Here is a 15546-nt window from a genome sequence, read left to right on the forward strand (position 1 = left end):
CACCAGTAAACATCAGTAAACACCAGTAAACACCAGTAAACACCTGTAAACATCAGTAAACATCAGTTAACATCAGTTAACATCAGTAAACATCAGTAAACACCAGTAAACATCAGTAAACACCCGTTAACACCTGTAAACACCAGTTAACATCAGTAAACATCAGTAAACACCTGTAAAGCTGTAACATATCATTATTGTGGTAAGAAATTCATCTTTAATCTTCAGATTTTATAGCGAAAAATGAAAATCTTTTTAAGCTATTGCATGTCACTCTGTCAATAAAAATCTCACCTCAATTTTGTTGTTTTCACCTGAATTTTGTCGTTTTCTAGGTATCTGTCCACGAGACCGAGCTCCCTGACGATCCCCGCTACCTTCTGGTCATGAAGGGAGCTCCAGAGAGGATTCTTGACCGATGTTCAACTGTCTTCTTTAACGGCAAAGAAATTGCATTGGATGATAACTTCAGGACCGCCTTCAACGCCGCCTACATGGAGCTGGGAGGTCTGGGAGAACGGGTCCTTGGTAAGTATACACCAACATAAGGCTGGGAGGTCTGGGAGAACGGGTCCTCGGTAAGTATACACCAACATAAGGCTGGGAGGTCTGGGAGAACGGGTCCTTGGTAAGTATACACCAACATAAGGCTGGGAGGTCTGGGAGAACGGGTCCTCGGTAAGTATACACCAACATAAGGCTGGGAGGTCTGGGAGAACGGGTCCTCGGTAAGAATACACCAACATAAGGCTGGGAGGTCTGGGAGAACGGGTCCTTGGTAAGTATACACCAACATAAGGCTGGGAGGTCTGGGAGAACGGGTCCTCGGTAAGTATACACCAACATAAGGCTGGGAGAACGGGTCCTTGGTAAGAATACACCAACATAAGGCTGGGAGGTCTGGGAGAACGGGTCCTCGGTAAGTATACACCAACATAAGGCTGGGAGGTCTGGGAGAACGGGTCCTTGGTAAGTATACACCAACATAAGGCTGGGAGGTCTGGGAGAACGGGTCCTCGGTAAGAATACACCAACATAAGGCTGGGAAGTCTGGGAGAACGGGTCCTTGGTAAGAATACACCAACATAAGGCTGGGAGAACGGGTCCTTGGTAAGTATACACCAACATAAGGCTGGGAGGTCTGGGAGAACGGGTCCTCGGTAAGAATACACCAACATAAGGCTGGGAGGTCTGGGAGAACGGGTCCTTGGTAAGTATACACCAACATAAGGCTGGGAGGTCTGGGAGAACGGGTCCTTGGTAAGTATACACCAACATAAGGCTGGGAGGTCTGGGAGAACGGGTCCTCGGTAAGAATACACCAACATAAGGCTGGGAGGTCTGGGAGAACGGGTCCTCGGTAAGTATACACCAACATAAGGCTGGGAGGTCTGGGAGAACGGGTCCTCGGTAAGAATACACCAACATAAGGCTGGGAGGTCTGGGAGAACGGGTCCTCGGTAAGTATACACCAACATAAGGCTGGGAGGTCTGGGAGAACGGGTCCTCGGTAAGTATACACCAACATAAGGCTGGGAGGTCTGGGAGAACGGGTCCTCGGTAAGTATACACCAACATAAGGCTGGGAGGTCTGGGAGAACGGGTCCTTGGTAAGTATACACCAACATAAGGCTGGGAGGTCTGGGAGAACGGGTCCTTGGTAAGTATACACCAACATAAGGCTGGGAGGTCTGGGAGAACGGGTCCTTGGTAAGTATACACCAACATAAGGCTGGGAGGTCTGGGAGAACGGGTCCTTGGTAAGTATACACCAACATAAGGCTGGGAGGTCTGGGAGAACGGGTCCTTGGTAAGAATACACCAACATAAGGCTGGGAGGTCTGGGAGAACGGGTCCTTGGTAAGTATACACCAACATAAGGCTGGGAGGTCTGGGAGAACGGGTCCTTGGTAAGTATACACCAACATAAGGCTGGGAGGTCTGGGAGAACGGGTCCTTGGTAAGAATACACCAACATAAGGCTGGGAGGTCTGGGAGAACGGGTCCTTGGTAAGAATACACCAACATAAGGCTGGGAGGTCTGGGAGAACGGGTCCTTGGTAAGTATACACCAACATAAGGCTGGGAGGTCTGGGAGAACGGGTCCTTGGTAAGTATACACCAACATAAGGCTGGGAGGTCTGGGAGAACGGGTCCTTGGTAAGTATACACCAACATAAGGCTGGGAGGTCTGGGAGAACGGGTCCTTGGTAAGTATACACCAACATAAGGCTGGGAGGTCTGGGAGAACGGGTCCTTGGTAAGAATACACCAACATAAGGCTGGGAGGTCTGGGAGAACGGGTCCTTGGTAAGTATACACCAACATAAGGCTGGGAGGTCTGGGAGAACGGGTCCTTGGTAAGAATACACCAACATAAGTGCTGGAAAAGTACACAGCATATGAAACAAAAAAGAATAATTTGGCCAGTTGTATTGTAATGCTAGAGAATTGGGAATGTCCTGAATTTAATGTTTTCTACTCAATGTGTGTGAACAGTTGTATCAGTGAAAATATCCACATTGTTTTGATTCATTATCAGTAATCGACAGAATCTTGTAGGTCACATTCTTGTAAGAAATACACAAGTTACTGGGGTTATTTTTATGTCTCGTGTCATATTTAAACTAATTTTTAACTAAATACATAATATATATTATAATCTTGACTCTACAGGTTTCTGTGATTACTTCCTGCCCGCTGACCAGTACCAGCCCGGCTATCCATTTGACAGTGAGGAGGAGAACTTCCCTCTGACCGGACTCCGATTTGTTGGTCTAATGTCCATGATAGATCCCCCTAGGGCTGCTGTACCTGATGCTGTCGGAAAATGTAGGAGTGCTGGAATTAAGGTACGCTTTCTCATCAGTTTCTGGTCAAGTGTTAAAGTCCTGATCGTATAGATGATCGGTTACTGGTCAAGTGTTAAGTCCTGGTCGTATAGATGATCGGTTACTGGTCAAGTGTTAAGTCCTGGTCGTATAGATGATTGGTTACTGGTCAAAGGTTACTGGTCAAGTGTTAAGTCCTGGTCGTATAGATGATCGGTTACTGGTCAAGTGTTACTGGTCAAGTGTTAAAGTCCTGGTCGTATAGATGATCGGTTACTGGTCAAGGGTTACTGGTCAAGTGTGAAGTCCCGATCGTATAGATGATCGGTAATTTGTCAAGTGTTACTGGTCAAGTGTTACTGGTCAAGTGTTAAAGTCCTGGTCGTATAGATGATCGGTTACTGGTCAAGGGTTACTGGTCAAGTGTTAAAGTCCCGATCGTATAGATGATCGGTTACTGGTCAAGTGTTAAAGTCCTGGTCGTATAGATGATCGGTTACTGGTCAAGTGTTAAGTCCCGATCGTATAGATGATCGGTTACTGGTCAAGTGTTAAAGTCCTGATCGTATAGATGATCAGTTACTGGTCAAGTGTTACTGGTCAAGTGTTAAGTCCTGGTCGTATAGATGATCGGTTACTGGTCAAGTGTTACTGGTCAAGTGTTAAGTCCTGGTCGTATAGATGATCGGTTACTGGTCAAGGGTTACTGGTCAAGTGTTAAAGTCCGGGTCGTAGAGATGATCGGTTACTGGTCAAGTGTTAAAGTCCTGGTCGTATAATTGATCGGTTACTGGTCAAGGGTTACTGGTCAAGTGTTAAAGTCCTGATCGTATAGATGATCGGTTACTGGTCAAGTGTTAAAGTCCTGGTCGTAGAGATGATCGGTTACTGGTCAAGTGTTACTGGTCAAGTGTTAAAGTCCTGATCGTATAGATGATTGGTTACTGGTCAAGTGTTAAAGTCCTGGTCGTAGAGATGATCGGTTACTGGTCAAGTGTTAAAGTCCTGATCGTATAGATGATCGGTTACTGGTCAAGGGTTACTGGTCAAGTGTTAAAGTCCTGATCGTATAGATGATCGGTTACTGGTCAAGTGTTAAGTCCCGATCGTATAGATGATCGGTTACTGGTCAAGTGTTAAAGTCCTGGTCGTAGAGATGATCGGTTACTGGTCAAGGGTTACTGGTCAAGTGTGAAATCCCGATCGTATAGATGATTGGTTACTTGTCAAGTGTTAAGTCCTGATCGTATAGATGATTGGTTACTGGTCAAGTGTTACTGGTCAAGTGTTAAAGTCCTGATCGTAGAGATGATCGGTTACTGGTCAAGGGTTACTGGTCAAGTGTTAAAGTCCTGGTCGTATAGATGGTTGTCTGTTGATCTTCTCGCAAGCCTCCCAAACACACACAAACATTTACCACACGCCAGCATCTCACACACAAGGGAGGCCACCCTGTGCCCTTCAGCTGTTGATAGGACGCTGTACGATATACACCATAGACTTATCATTACACACAAGGGAGACCACCCTGTGCCCTTCAGCTGTTGATAGGACGCTGTACGATATATAAAACATAGACTTATCATTACACACAAGGGAGACCACCCTGTGCCCTTCAGCTGTTGATAGGACGCTGTAAGATATAAACCATAGACTTATCATTACACACAAGGGAGACCACCCTGTGCCCTTCAGCTGTTGATAGGACGCTGTACGATATATAAAACATAGACTTATCATTACACACAAGGGAGACCACCCTGTGCCCTTCAGCTGTTGATAGGACGCTGTAAGATATAAACCATAGACTCATCATTAAACACAAGGGAGACCACCCTGTGCCCTTCAGCTGTTGATAGGACGCTGTAAGATATAAACCATAGACTCATCATTACACACAAGGGAGACCACCCTGTGCCCTTCAGCTGTTGATAGGACGCTGAACGATATAAAACATAGACTCATCATTACACACAAAGGAGACCACCCTGTGCCCTTCAGCTGTTGATAGGACGCTGTAAGATATAAACCATAGACTCATCATTACACACAAGGGAGACCACCCTGTGCCCTTCAGCTGTTGATAGGACGCTGTAAGATATAAACCATAGACTCATCATTACACACAAGGGAGACCACCCTGTGCCCTTCAGCTGTTGATAGGACGCTGTACGATATAAACCATAGACTTATCATTACACACTAGAACTGAGGATATTATAACTAACAAATTAATCAAACAAGAACTATGATAACAGTGATAAATCAAACTCTGGCCTTCACAGCCGTGATAGAATATCTCTGGTCCAATCTCCACCATATGTTCTCTCTCAATGTGAAAAGTTTGGGACTGAAAATTGTGAATAAATAACAATAGTGTGACCTATCTATGCTTGTAGGTTATCATGGTTACTGGTGACCATCCAATCACAGCCAAGGCTATCGCTAAGGGTGTAGGTATCATCTCCGACGGCAGTAAGACTGTTGAGGACATCGCCGCTGAACGTGGAATCAATGTGGAGGAAGTTGACCCCAGAGATGCCCGCGCGGCTGTAATCCATGGAGCTGACCTTAGGGACATGACCCCCGCCCAGATTGACGAGATCCTCCGTGACCATCCCGAGATCGTGTTTGCCAGAACCTCACCTCAGCAGAAACTTATCATTGTGGAAGGTTGTCAGAGGCAGGGACAGATTGTAGCCGTCACGGGTGATGGTGTCAACGATTCTCCAGCTCTGAAGAAGGCCGACATTGGTAAGTGATAAACAATGGAGAATCTGTTCAAAGATTCTGCCTTTAAATATCACGGAATAAAAACACAGTTTGTGTTGCTTTAAACGTAGATAAATCTAACTTCCTTACTTTGGTGGTTATCTGTATATTTATAGACAATTTTGGAGAGCTGACCTACAGTTGTGATGTAATGGCCTTCAGGCCCTAGCCTTCCTATATCCTGTATATAAGATACTTTAATATATCTATTATATGTATGTTAACTAGGTGTTGCTATGGTTATTATATGTATGTTAACTAGGTGTTGCTATGGGTATTATATGTATGTTAACTAGGTGTTGCTATGGGTATTATATGTATGTTAACTAGGTGTTGCTATTGTTATTATATGTATGTTAACTAGGTGTTGCTATGGTTATTATGTGTATGTTAACTAGGTGTTGCTATGGTTATTATATGTATGTTAACTAGGTGTTGCTATGGTTATTATATGTATGTTAACTAGGTGTTGCTATGGTTATTATATTTATGTTAACTAGGTGTTGCTATGGGTATCGCCGGAAGTGATGTGAGTAAACAGGCCGCTGACATGATCTTGTTGGACGACAACTTTGCCTCCATTGTAACAGGAGTAGAAGAAGGTAAGTCACAAAGATTCCGTGTTCTACATAGACATATTAAACTAAGACTTGAGTGTTCTATCTACATAGACATATTAAACTAAGACTTGAGTGTTATATCATCATAGACATGTTAAACTAAGACTTGAGTGTTATATCATCATAGACATGTTAAACTAAGACTTGAGTGTTATATCAACATAGACATATTAAACTAAGACTTGAGTGTTATATCTACATAGACATGTTAAACTAAGACTTGAGTGTTATATCATCATAGACATATTAAACTAAGACTTGAGTGTTATATCAGCATAAACATATTAAACTAAGTCTTGAGTGTTATATCTACATAGACATATTAAACTAAGTCTCGAGTGTTATATCTACATAGACATATTAAACTAAGTCTCGAGTGTTATATCTACATAGACATATTAAACTAAGACTTGAGTGTTCTATCTACATAGACATGTTAAACTAAGACTTGAGTGTTATATCTACATAGACATATTAAACCAAGACTTGAGTGTTATTTCTACATAGCCATGTTAAACTAAGACTTGAGTGTTATATCTACATAGACATGTTAAACTAAGACTTGAGTGTTATATCAACATAGACATATTAAACTAAGACTTGAGTGTTATATCTACATAGACATGTTAAACTAAGACTTGAGTGTTATATCTACATAGACATGTTAAACTAAGTCTTGAGTGTTATATCTACATAGACATATTAAACCAAGACTTGAGTGTTATTTCTACATAGACATGTTAAACTAAGACTTGAGTGTTATATCTACATAGACATGTTAAACTAAGACTTGAGTGTTGATATTAAACTAAGACTTGAGTGTTATATCTACATAGGTCTACATGTTAAACTAAGACTCGAGTGTTATATCTACATAGACATATTAAACTAAGACTTGAGTGTTATATCAACATAGACATGTAAAACTAAAACTTGAGTGTTCACTTTCTTAGTGATGGTATTTGTTACACAGCTAAATATTAGTCATGATAATATCACTACCCTATGTTTACCTTTTCAGGCCGTCTGATCTTTGACAACTTGAAGAAGTCCATTGCCTACACTCTGACATCCAACATCCCCGAAATCAGCCCCTTCTTGTTCTTTATCCTCCTGGACATCCCTCTACCCCTGGGAACCATCACCATCTTGTGTATCGACCTGGGAACTGACATGGTGCCTGCTATCTCACTCGCCTATGAAGGACCCGAGAGTGACATCATGAAGAGACAACCTCGTGACCCCGTAAAGGATAAACTTGTAAACGAAAGGTATAGTAGATAAACTTGTAAATAGAAGGTATAGTAGATAAACTTGTAAACGAAAGGTATAGTAGATAAACTTGTAAACGAAAGGTATTGTAGATAAACTTGTAAACGAAAGGTATAGTAGATAAACTTGTAAACGAAAGGTATTGTAGATAAACTTGTAAACGAAAGGTATAGTAGATAAACTTGTAAACGAAAGGTATTGTAGATAAACTTGTAAATAGAAGGTATTGTAGATAAACTTGTAAACGAAAGGTATAGTAGATAAACTTGTAAACGAAAGGTATAGTAGATAAACTTGTAAACGAAAGGTATAGTAGATAAACTTGTAAACGAAAGGTATAGTAGATAAACTTGTAAACGAAAGGTATAGTAGATAAACTTGTAAACGAAAGGTATTGTAGATAAACTTGTAAATAGAAGGTATAGGTGATAAACTTGTAAACGAAAGGTATTGTAGATAAACTTGTAAACGAAAGGTATAGTAGATAAACTTGTAAACGAAAGGTATTGTAGATAAACTTGTAAATAGAAGGTATAGGTGATAAACTTGTAAACGAAAGGTATAGTAGATAAACTTGTAAACGAAAGGTATAGTAGATAAACTTGTAAACGAAAGGTATAGTAGATAAACTTGTAAACGAAAGGTATTGTAGATAAACTTGTAAATAGAAGGTATAGGTGATAAACTTGTAAACGAAAGGTATTGTAGATAAACTTGTAAACGAAAGGTATAGTAGATAAACTTGTAAACGAAAGGTATTGTAAATGATCTAATAACACATTCCTTCAAACGTTGATCGGTTGTTTCAGTTCATTTCTCCACTTGGAGTCTCGGATGTAATGCAGAATTCTTTTTCTGTGATTTGGTCATAATATACGATTTGGTTAGGTATGTTTTGGTCATGATTTGGTCGTTGTTAACCCACGACTTATAACTCTGTTTAAGTTAAATGATTGGATTGTCTCCCCTTACACAGGTTGATCAGTATGGCCTATGGACAGATTGGTATGATTCAGGCGTCCGCTGGTTTCTTTGTTTACTTTGTCATTATGGGCGAGAACGGATTCTGGATAAGTAAACTCCTGGGTATCCGTGAACAGTGGGACGCCATGTCCGTCAACGACTTGCAGGATTCCTACGGACAGGAATGGGTAAGTTGTGTCAAAATGGCCGTCTTTAGATGACTAGAGCTGTTGATAGCTTAATAGGATAATACAACCAAATCTTTATACAGAAACTTAATTGGAATAAATAATAAAGGTCTGAGACTGCTTAAAACTGAAATCTTTCTTCCTCTCTAGTTATCTGTACGTAACTCCCATATCCTCATTCAAAACACAAATGATTTTCCAGCTGAACTTGTGTGTCACTGGTTTCAGAGTTGTTAAAGCTGAGCAGGGTTAAGGTTAGGGAGATTTGTAACAGTAAAATGTTTGTGGTTTAGACGTACATACAGAGGAGATTTGTAACTGTGAAATGTTTGTGGTTTAGACGTACGTTCAGAGGAGATTTGTAACAGTAAAATGTTTGTGGTTTAGACGTACGTTCAGAGGAGATTTGTAACAGTAAAATATTTGTATTTTAGACGTACGTTCAGAGGAGATTTGTAACAGTAAAATGTTTGTGGTTTAGACGTACGTTCAGAGGAGATTTGTAACAGTAAAATGTTTGTGGTTTAGACGTACGTTCAGAGGAGATTTGTAACAGTAAAATGTTTGTATTTTAGACGTACGTTCAGAGGAGATTTGTAACAGTAAAATGTTTGTGGTTTAGACGTACGTTCAGAGGAGATTTGTAACAGTAAAATGTTTGTATTTTAGACGTACGTTCAGAGGAGATTTGTAACAGTAAAATATTTGTATTTTAGACGTACGTTCAGAGGAGATTTGTAACAGTAAAATGTTTGTATTTTAGACGTACGTTCAGAGGAGATTTGTAACAGTAAAATGTTTGTATTTTAGACGTACGTTCAGAGGAGATTTGTAACAGTAAAATGTTTGTATTTTAGACGTACGTTCAGAGGAGATTTGTAACAGTAAAATATTTGTATTTTAGACGTACGTTCAGAGGAGATTTGTAACAGTAAAATATTTGTATTTTAGACGTACGTTCAGAGGAGATTTGTAACAGTAAAATGTTTGTATTTTAGACGTACGTTCAGAGGAGATTTGTAACAGTAAAATGTTTGTATTTTAGACGTACGTTCAGAGGAGATTTGTAACAGTAAAATGTTTGTATTTTAGACGTACGTTCAGAGGAGATTTGTAACAGTAAAATGTTTGTATTTTAGACGTACGTTCAGAGGAGATTTGTAACAGTAAAATATTTGTATTTTAGACGTACGTTCAGAGGAGATTTGTAACAGTAAAATATTTGTATTTTAGACGTACGTTCAGAGGAGATTTGTAACAGTAAAATGTTTGTATTTTAGACGTACGTTCAGAGGAAGACCCTGGAGTACACTTGTCATACTTCATTCTTCGTGTCCATCGTGGTTGTGCAGTGGGCCGATCTTATCATCTGTAAAACAAGAAGGCTTTCTCTATTCCAACAAGGAATGAAGTAAGTGTTGTTCTCATTAACTCAGCAATCCTGGAAAAAATGTGTAAACCAGAAAAATTGTCTTGACATTCATATTTTTATGTTTGATTTTGAGAAGCAATTACTGCATTTCATTCACAACTAGATAGAATTATCTTGAAATTGGTTTTAATACAATAACGAACAGTATAGAAGAGAATTATATGATTTGTTTTCCACAGGAATCACCATCTTACATTTGTCTTGTTTTCCACAGGAATCACCATCTTACATTCGGTCTGTTCTTTGAGACAGCACTGGCTGCATTCCTTACCTACTGCCCAGGTCTGGATCAAGGTCTGCGTATGCAAAATCTTCGGTATGTATTACTGTCCGGTCACTTCAGGGTTTTCATTCATGATAGCTTTATTTATCATAAACACAATCTGGTAGTTATATTTCCAATATTTGCCGGTTTCCTGTCTTTCATTTGTCATTAGTTGCTAAAGAGACTTGCCAGGTAACTTTAATGATATGGTGTTACTGTGTAGAGGATAGTAACTGTAATGATATGGTGTTACTGTGTAGAGGATAGTAACTGTAATGATATGGTGTTACTGTGTAGAGGATAGTAACTGTAATGATGTGGTGTTATTGTGTAGAGGATAGTAACTTTAATGATGTGGTGTTACTGTGTAGAGGATAGTAACTGTAATGATATGGTGTAACTGTGTAGAGGATAGTAACTTTAATGATATGGTGTTATTGTGTAGAGGATAGTAACTTTAATGATATGGTGTTACTGTGTAGAGGATAGTAACTTTATGGTGTTACTGTGTAGAGGATAGTAACTGTAATGATATGGTGTTACTGTGTAGAGGATAGTAACTGTAATGATATGGTGTTACTGTGTAGAGGATAGTAACTGTAATGATATGGTGTTACTGTGTAGAGGATAGTAACTTTAATGATATGGTGTTACTGTGTAGAGGATAGTAACTTTAATGATATGGTGTTACTGTGTAGAGGATAGTAACTTTAATGATATGGTGTTACTGTGTAGAGGATAGTAACTTTAATGATGTGGTGTTACTGTGTAGAGGATAGTAACTTTAATGATGTGGTGTTACTGTGTAGAGGATAGTAACTTTAATGATGTGGTGTTAATGTGTAGAGGATAGTAACTTTAATGATGTGGTGTTACTGTGTAGAGGATAGTAACTTTAATGATATGGTGTTACTGTGTAGAGGATAGTAACTTTAATGATGTGGTGTTACTGTGTAGAGGATAGTAACTTTAATGATATGGTGTTATTGTGTAGAGGATAGTAACTTTAATGATGTGGTGTTACTGTGTAGAGGATAGTAACTTTAATGATATGGTGTTATTGTGTAGAGGATAGTAACTTTAATGATATGGTGTTACTGTGTAGATGGTGTTATTGTGTAGAGGATAGTAACTTTAATGATATGGTGTTATTGTGTAGAGAAATAGGAAGGAATCCATGGCGACATTGAGGGACCTTTAAACACAAGTAAAATAATTAGGGTGTCCATATAAGGTTGGCTTTAAAACTACTCATAAATCTATTGGTCTAATCTTACACGCCGATATAGCAGATAGTCAGTGAGACAAAACATCGCATTAGACTGAGCCATATAGCCGACAGAACAAGTAACTAACTATAGCCGACAGAACAAGTAACCAACTATAGCCGACAGAACAAGCAACTAACTATAGCCGACAGAACAAGCAACTAACTATAGCCGACAGAACAAGCAACTAACTATAGCCGACAGAACAAGCAACTAACTATAGCCGACAAAACAAGCAACTAACTATAGCCGACAGAACAAGCAACTAACTATAGCCAACAGAACAAGCAACTAACTATAGCAGACAGAACGCTGGCTGTAGTCGGTGAGATTTAACGTCGTGATAGATGGAGCCATGTACGCAGTGAACCAGCTCCTATTTGTTGCCATTTAAACTTTTTGTTTTTGATGTTGTATGCTTCCGACATTATATTGTGTTGTGGTAAGTTTAGATAAGTTACATATCTGACCATTGATTCTCTCTCTTACAGGTGGACATGGTGGTTCCCTGCCATGCCGTTCAGTTTGGCCATCTTTATCTATGATGAGAGTAGAAAGACCATCATTCGGAGGAGTCCGGGAGGATTTGTGGAAAGGGAAACATATTATTAACAAATGGACAAACTTAGATTTTTTTTATATTAAAGAAGAATTTTCAATTCATTTGAATGTGTTGATATGAAATGTCTGGTCTGGTATCGGCAACAACTTGTGGAATGTTTGTAAATACCATCGCTTACAACACGATCAATGTCGTGAATTTGTGACGATAACGAGTTCGTTAAAGATTTTGTCACAAGATGAGGATGGACAGATGTAACTATCTTTATACATTATCATAATGACATCACCGGATGTGAGGGACAAGGTGACACTAAATTAGGCCAACAGTATCTCGGAGGAGAACCTACAGATGTGTATGTGCCCGTCATCGTCGTGTTTTTGTATGGGTGTTTGGTGCCCTTCGTGGACAGTATGCAGAATTATGTGAAGCCATATGATTTTAAGATTTGTTTTTATTTTACTCTTGATTCATTTTATCACATCCCACATATTTTTGTATATTATATAAAAAGATTATTTCAAGAACAGGACACAATAGATTCATTTTTTTTTCATCTAGAATTAAACCAAAAATATTCTGATTTGCCATGTTTCCAGAGTTAGTAGTGTAAACTTGCATTTATAGAAGCAAAAGGTCTGAGTATCTGGGAATATGTTGCAATATTTTGTTATAAAATCAAAATCTACTCGGTCCTGGTACAGACAATTCGGGGATGGAAGCGGCAGTTGTACAGATCTGATTGTGACAAGTACTATCCTGTAGTCTTGGGGTACAAACCAAAGATCTCCTTTTAATTCCAGGATTTTATGATCATTTTTAAATATTATTTCTACTTCATATTTTATAAACTGCAGGTTAACAAAGGTTGTAGTACAACTGGTAAAAAGTCTGGTGGAACGATGAGATAAATGGGAACAATGAAGTATATTTACGGGTGTAAACCTGGTTACCGGGTGTATACCTAGTTACCGGGTGTATACCTAGTTACCGGGTGTATACCTGGTTACCGGGTGTATACCTAGTTACCGGGTGTATACCTAGTTACCGGGTGTATACCTGGTTGTTGATGTAACGGGACATCTCTCATAATGTATGCTACTAGGCCTTTGAAGAGCTTCTGCTTTTTTTAATTTCATTTAGTTGTTTAAAAATGGTTTCCTTGTGAATTTAAAGATGGTTTCCTTGTGAATTTAAAAATGGTTTCCTTGTGAATTTAAAGATGGTTTCCTTGTGAATTTAAAAATGGTTTCCTTGTGAAAATCTTACCAGTAGATGTAGATGATGAAAAATAAAAACAGTTTTGGTCTGGTCCCCATTTCACCCCGGAATCTTGCTTCATGTGTTTCAGGCAAACGGGGACCTGGTGTTAGATAGATTTAGTTTTTAATGCATTTACCGTGATATATTTTTCCAGATTAAGATTTATTTGTCAGATGTTTTTGGTTGAGATTTACTGAGACACTCTTTCTCGGGGATATTTGCAGTGAAATGTTGAGGTGGAATTTTCGCAGGGAATATCTATGAGATTAGTCTGATCATATGGATATTTCCTGAGAAGTGTTGATACTGTTTGATGTCAAGTCAAATGCTCCTACGGATATCTGCAATACTTTATATTTAACAAAAATGTTGTGAATTGAATGTATTTGTTAGCTTTGCTCACACCCTCTGTTCAGTATGGAGACCTAGACATACATGACGTATACGCAACAGGAACCAGCTACATTCCAGATTAGGGCTCCTCATAATAAAGGCCCATAACTCCGTACCAATATTTAGGCATAATAATAATATATATATAACCAAGCAATACAACTCTCATTAAATCTAAAACTTAATAGTAAATCAGGAAGGTATTGTTTTGTTTCTCTGTTAATATGTTGAATGTTTTTGTAACTTGCCAGTCTGGAGTATAGGGATCAGATTCTGGCTGTTAACTGTTTTACACATCTTTTGTTTAAACATCCCTGAGTGTAAAGTGTAGATTTTTTTTATTATTATAGAGATGCTCAAACACTATAGGAGGCTAATCGTCATTGGTCTTAAACGATTTTTATTATCTTAGGGAGACACCGAAGTATAAAACGGGACTTAAAGATCGGTCTTAAAGGAGCATTTCTCTCTTTAATTGCCAAAGGTAACACTACTGTCAGTGTCTTTAGGAGACACGATCTCTGTTGGTGGATTCCTCGGCTTCCTACGGCTTTTTTCTGACCATGTTTCTGTTAAATCTGCATGTTGTGATCGACCTACAGCTTGTCTTACCACATATTGTAATCAGAGCAGGTCAGAGGTCAAATCCTTCCTTTACCTGTCCTTCGTGTTATGGTGTTTGACCTTCACACCAAGGTCAGGTGATGGATTGATTGACCTTTGACCTGTACTGTGTGTCGGATGACCTGGGTGAATTGTTGTGTTTTATAGTCAGAATGGTCGTTAGTGAAGTTGGTACAGGGATTTTATCCTTCGGACGTCTTTCATTTCTTTGTGTATTGGATTTCTCACGCCATAACAAACGTAACTGACACCAGAAAATTTGATGAAATAAACCTTTTAGATCTAAACCTGGATTTTGTTGTTTTTCTACCAGAAATGTTTGTGAATAGATGAAAAAGGGTAAAAAAAACCTGAAACTTTGTGGTCATCATTGTAGCAGCTGGTGTCTACCTCACTAACAACATACAGGAGAGCCTTCGCATGTGATCCAGGACAATTAGGGTAATCTTCCTGTCCATGGACACAACATACAGGAGAGCCTTCGCATGTGATCCAGGACAATTAGGGTAATCTTCCTGTCCATGGACACAACTAGCCTGAGATAGGAATAGATATATAGTTACGCTGAATACCAGAGTAAAAAATGTGAAACTGACCAATTGTTTTGGATGATTTTCCCAAATCCTGTCCGGGAAATATCCCCTAATGCTAGATCACAACAATGATGATTAATCTTTAGTATAGCAGCTTGTTTATAGAATTACCAACAGTACTTCATACTTGGGGCATAATTTCACCTAGAGGTGGGGGTGTCATGTATCATAAGTAGGTCACTGTACCCTACATTTCACCTAGAGGTGGGGTGTCATGTATCATAGTAGGTCACTACCCTACATTTCACCTAGAGGTGGGGTGTCATGTATCATAGTAGGTCACTACCCTACATTTCACCTAGAGGTGGGGTGTCTTGTATCATAGTAGGTCACTGTACCCTACATTTCACCTAGAGGTGGGGTGTCATGTATCATAAGTAGGTCACTACCCTACATTTCACCTAGAGGTGGGGTGTCGTGTATCATAAGTAGGACATTACTCTATATTTCACCTAGAGGCAGGGTGTCCTGTATCATAAGTAGGTCACTGTACCCTACAT

General features: G+C 39.2%; 1 protein-coding gene across 2 annotated transcripts in view; it reads left to right on the forward strand.

Moving 5' to 3' along the window:
• The window catches only part of LOC117341055 (sodium/potassium-transporting ATPase subunit alpha-like), a 31845-nt gene extending 17105 nt beyond the window's left edge, over nucleotides 1-14740 (forward strand). The window contains exons 11-19 of one of the 2 annotated variants that reach the window (XM_033902877.1): nucleotides 336-528; nucleotides 2677-2852; nucleotides 5231-5585; nucleotides 6104-6205; nucleotides 7245-7494; nucleotides 8472-8646; nucleotides 9927-10057; nucleotides 10293-10394; nucleotides 12103-14740. In XM_033902877.1, coding sequence (XP_033758768.1) covers nucleotides 336-528; nucleotides 2677-2852; nucleotides 5231-5585; nucleotides 6104-6205; nucleotides 7245-7494; nucleotides 8472-8646; nucleotides 9927-10057; nucleotides 10293-10394; nucleotides 12103-12223 — 1605 coding nt within the window. In that variant the 3' untranslated portion in view covers nucleotides 12224-14740. Of the gene's footprint in view, nucleotides 1-335; nucleotides 529-2676; nucleotides 2853-5230; nucleotides 5586-6103; nucleotides 6206-7244; nucleotides 7495-8471; nucleotides 8647-8986; nucleotides 9074-9926; nucleotides 10058-10292; nucleotides 10395-12102 lie in introns of those variants that run through there. The other variant, XM_033902878.1, reaches the window with a different exon arrangement.
• Nucleotides 14741-15546: the final 806 nt, after the last annotated feature.

Source organism: Pecten maximus, chromosome 13, assembly GCF_902652985.1.
Source record: "Pecten maximus chromosome 13, xPecMax1.1, whole genome shotgun sequence".
NCBI lineage: Eukaryota > Metazoa > Mollusca > Bivalvia > Pectinida > Pectinidae > Pecten > Pecten maximus.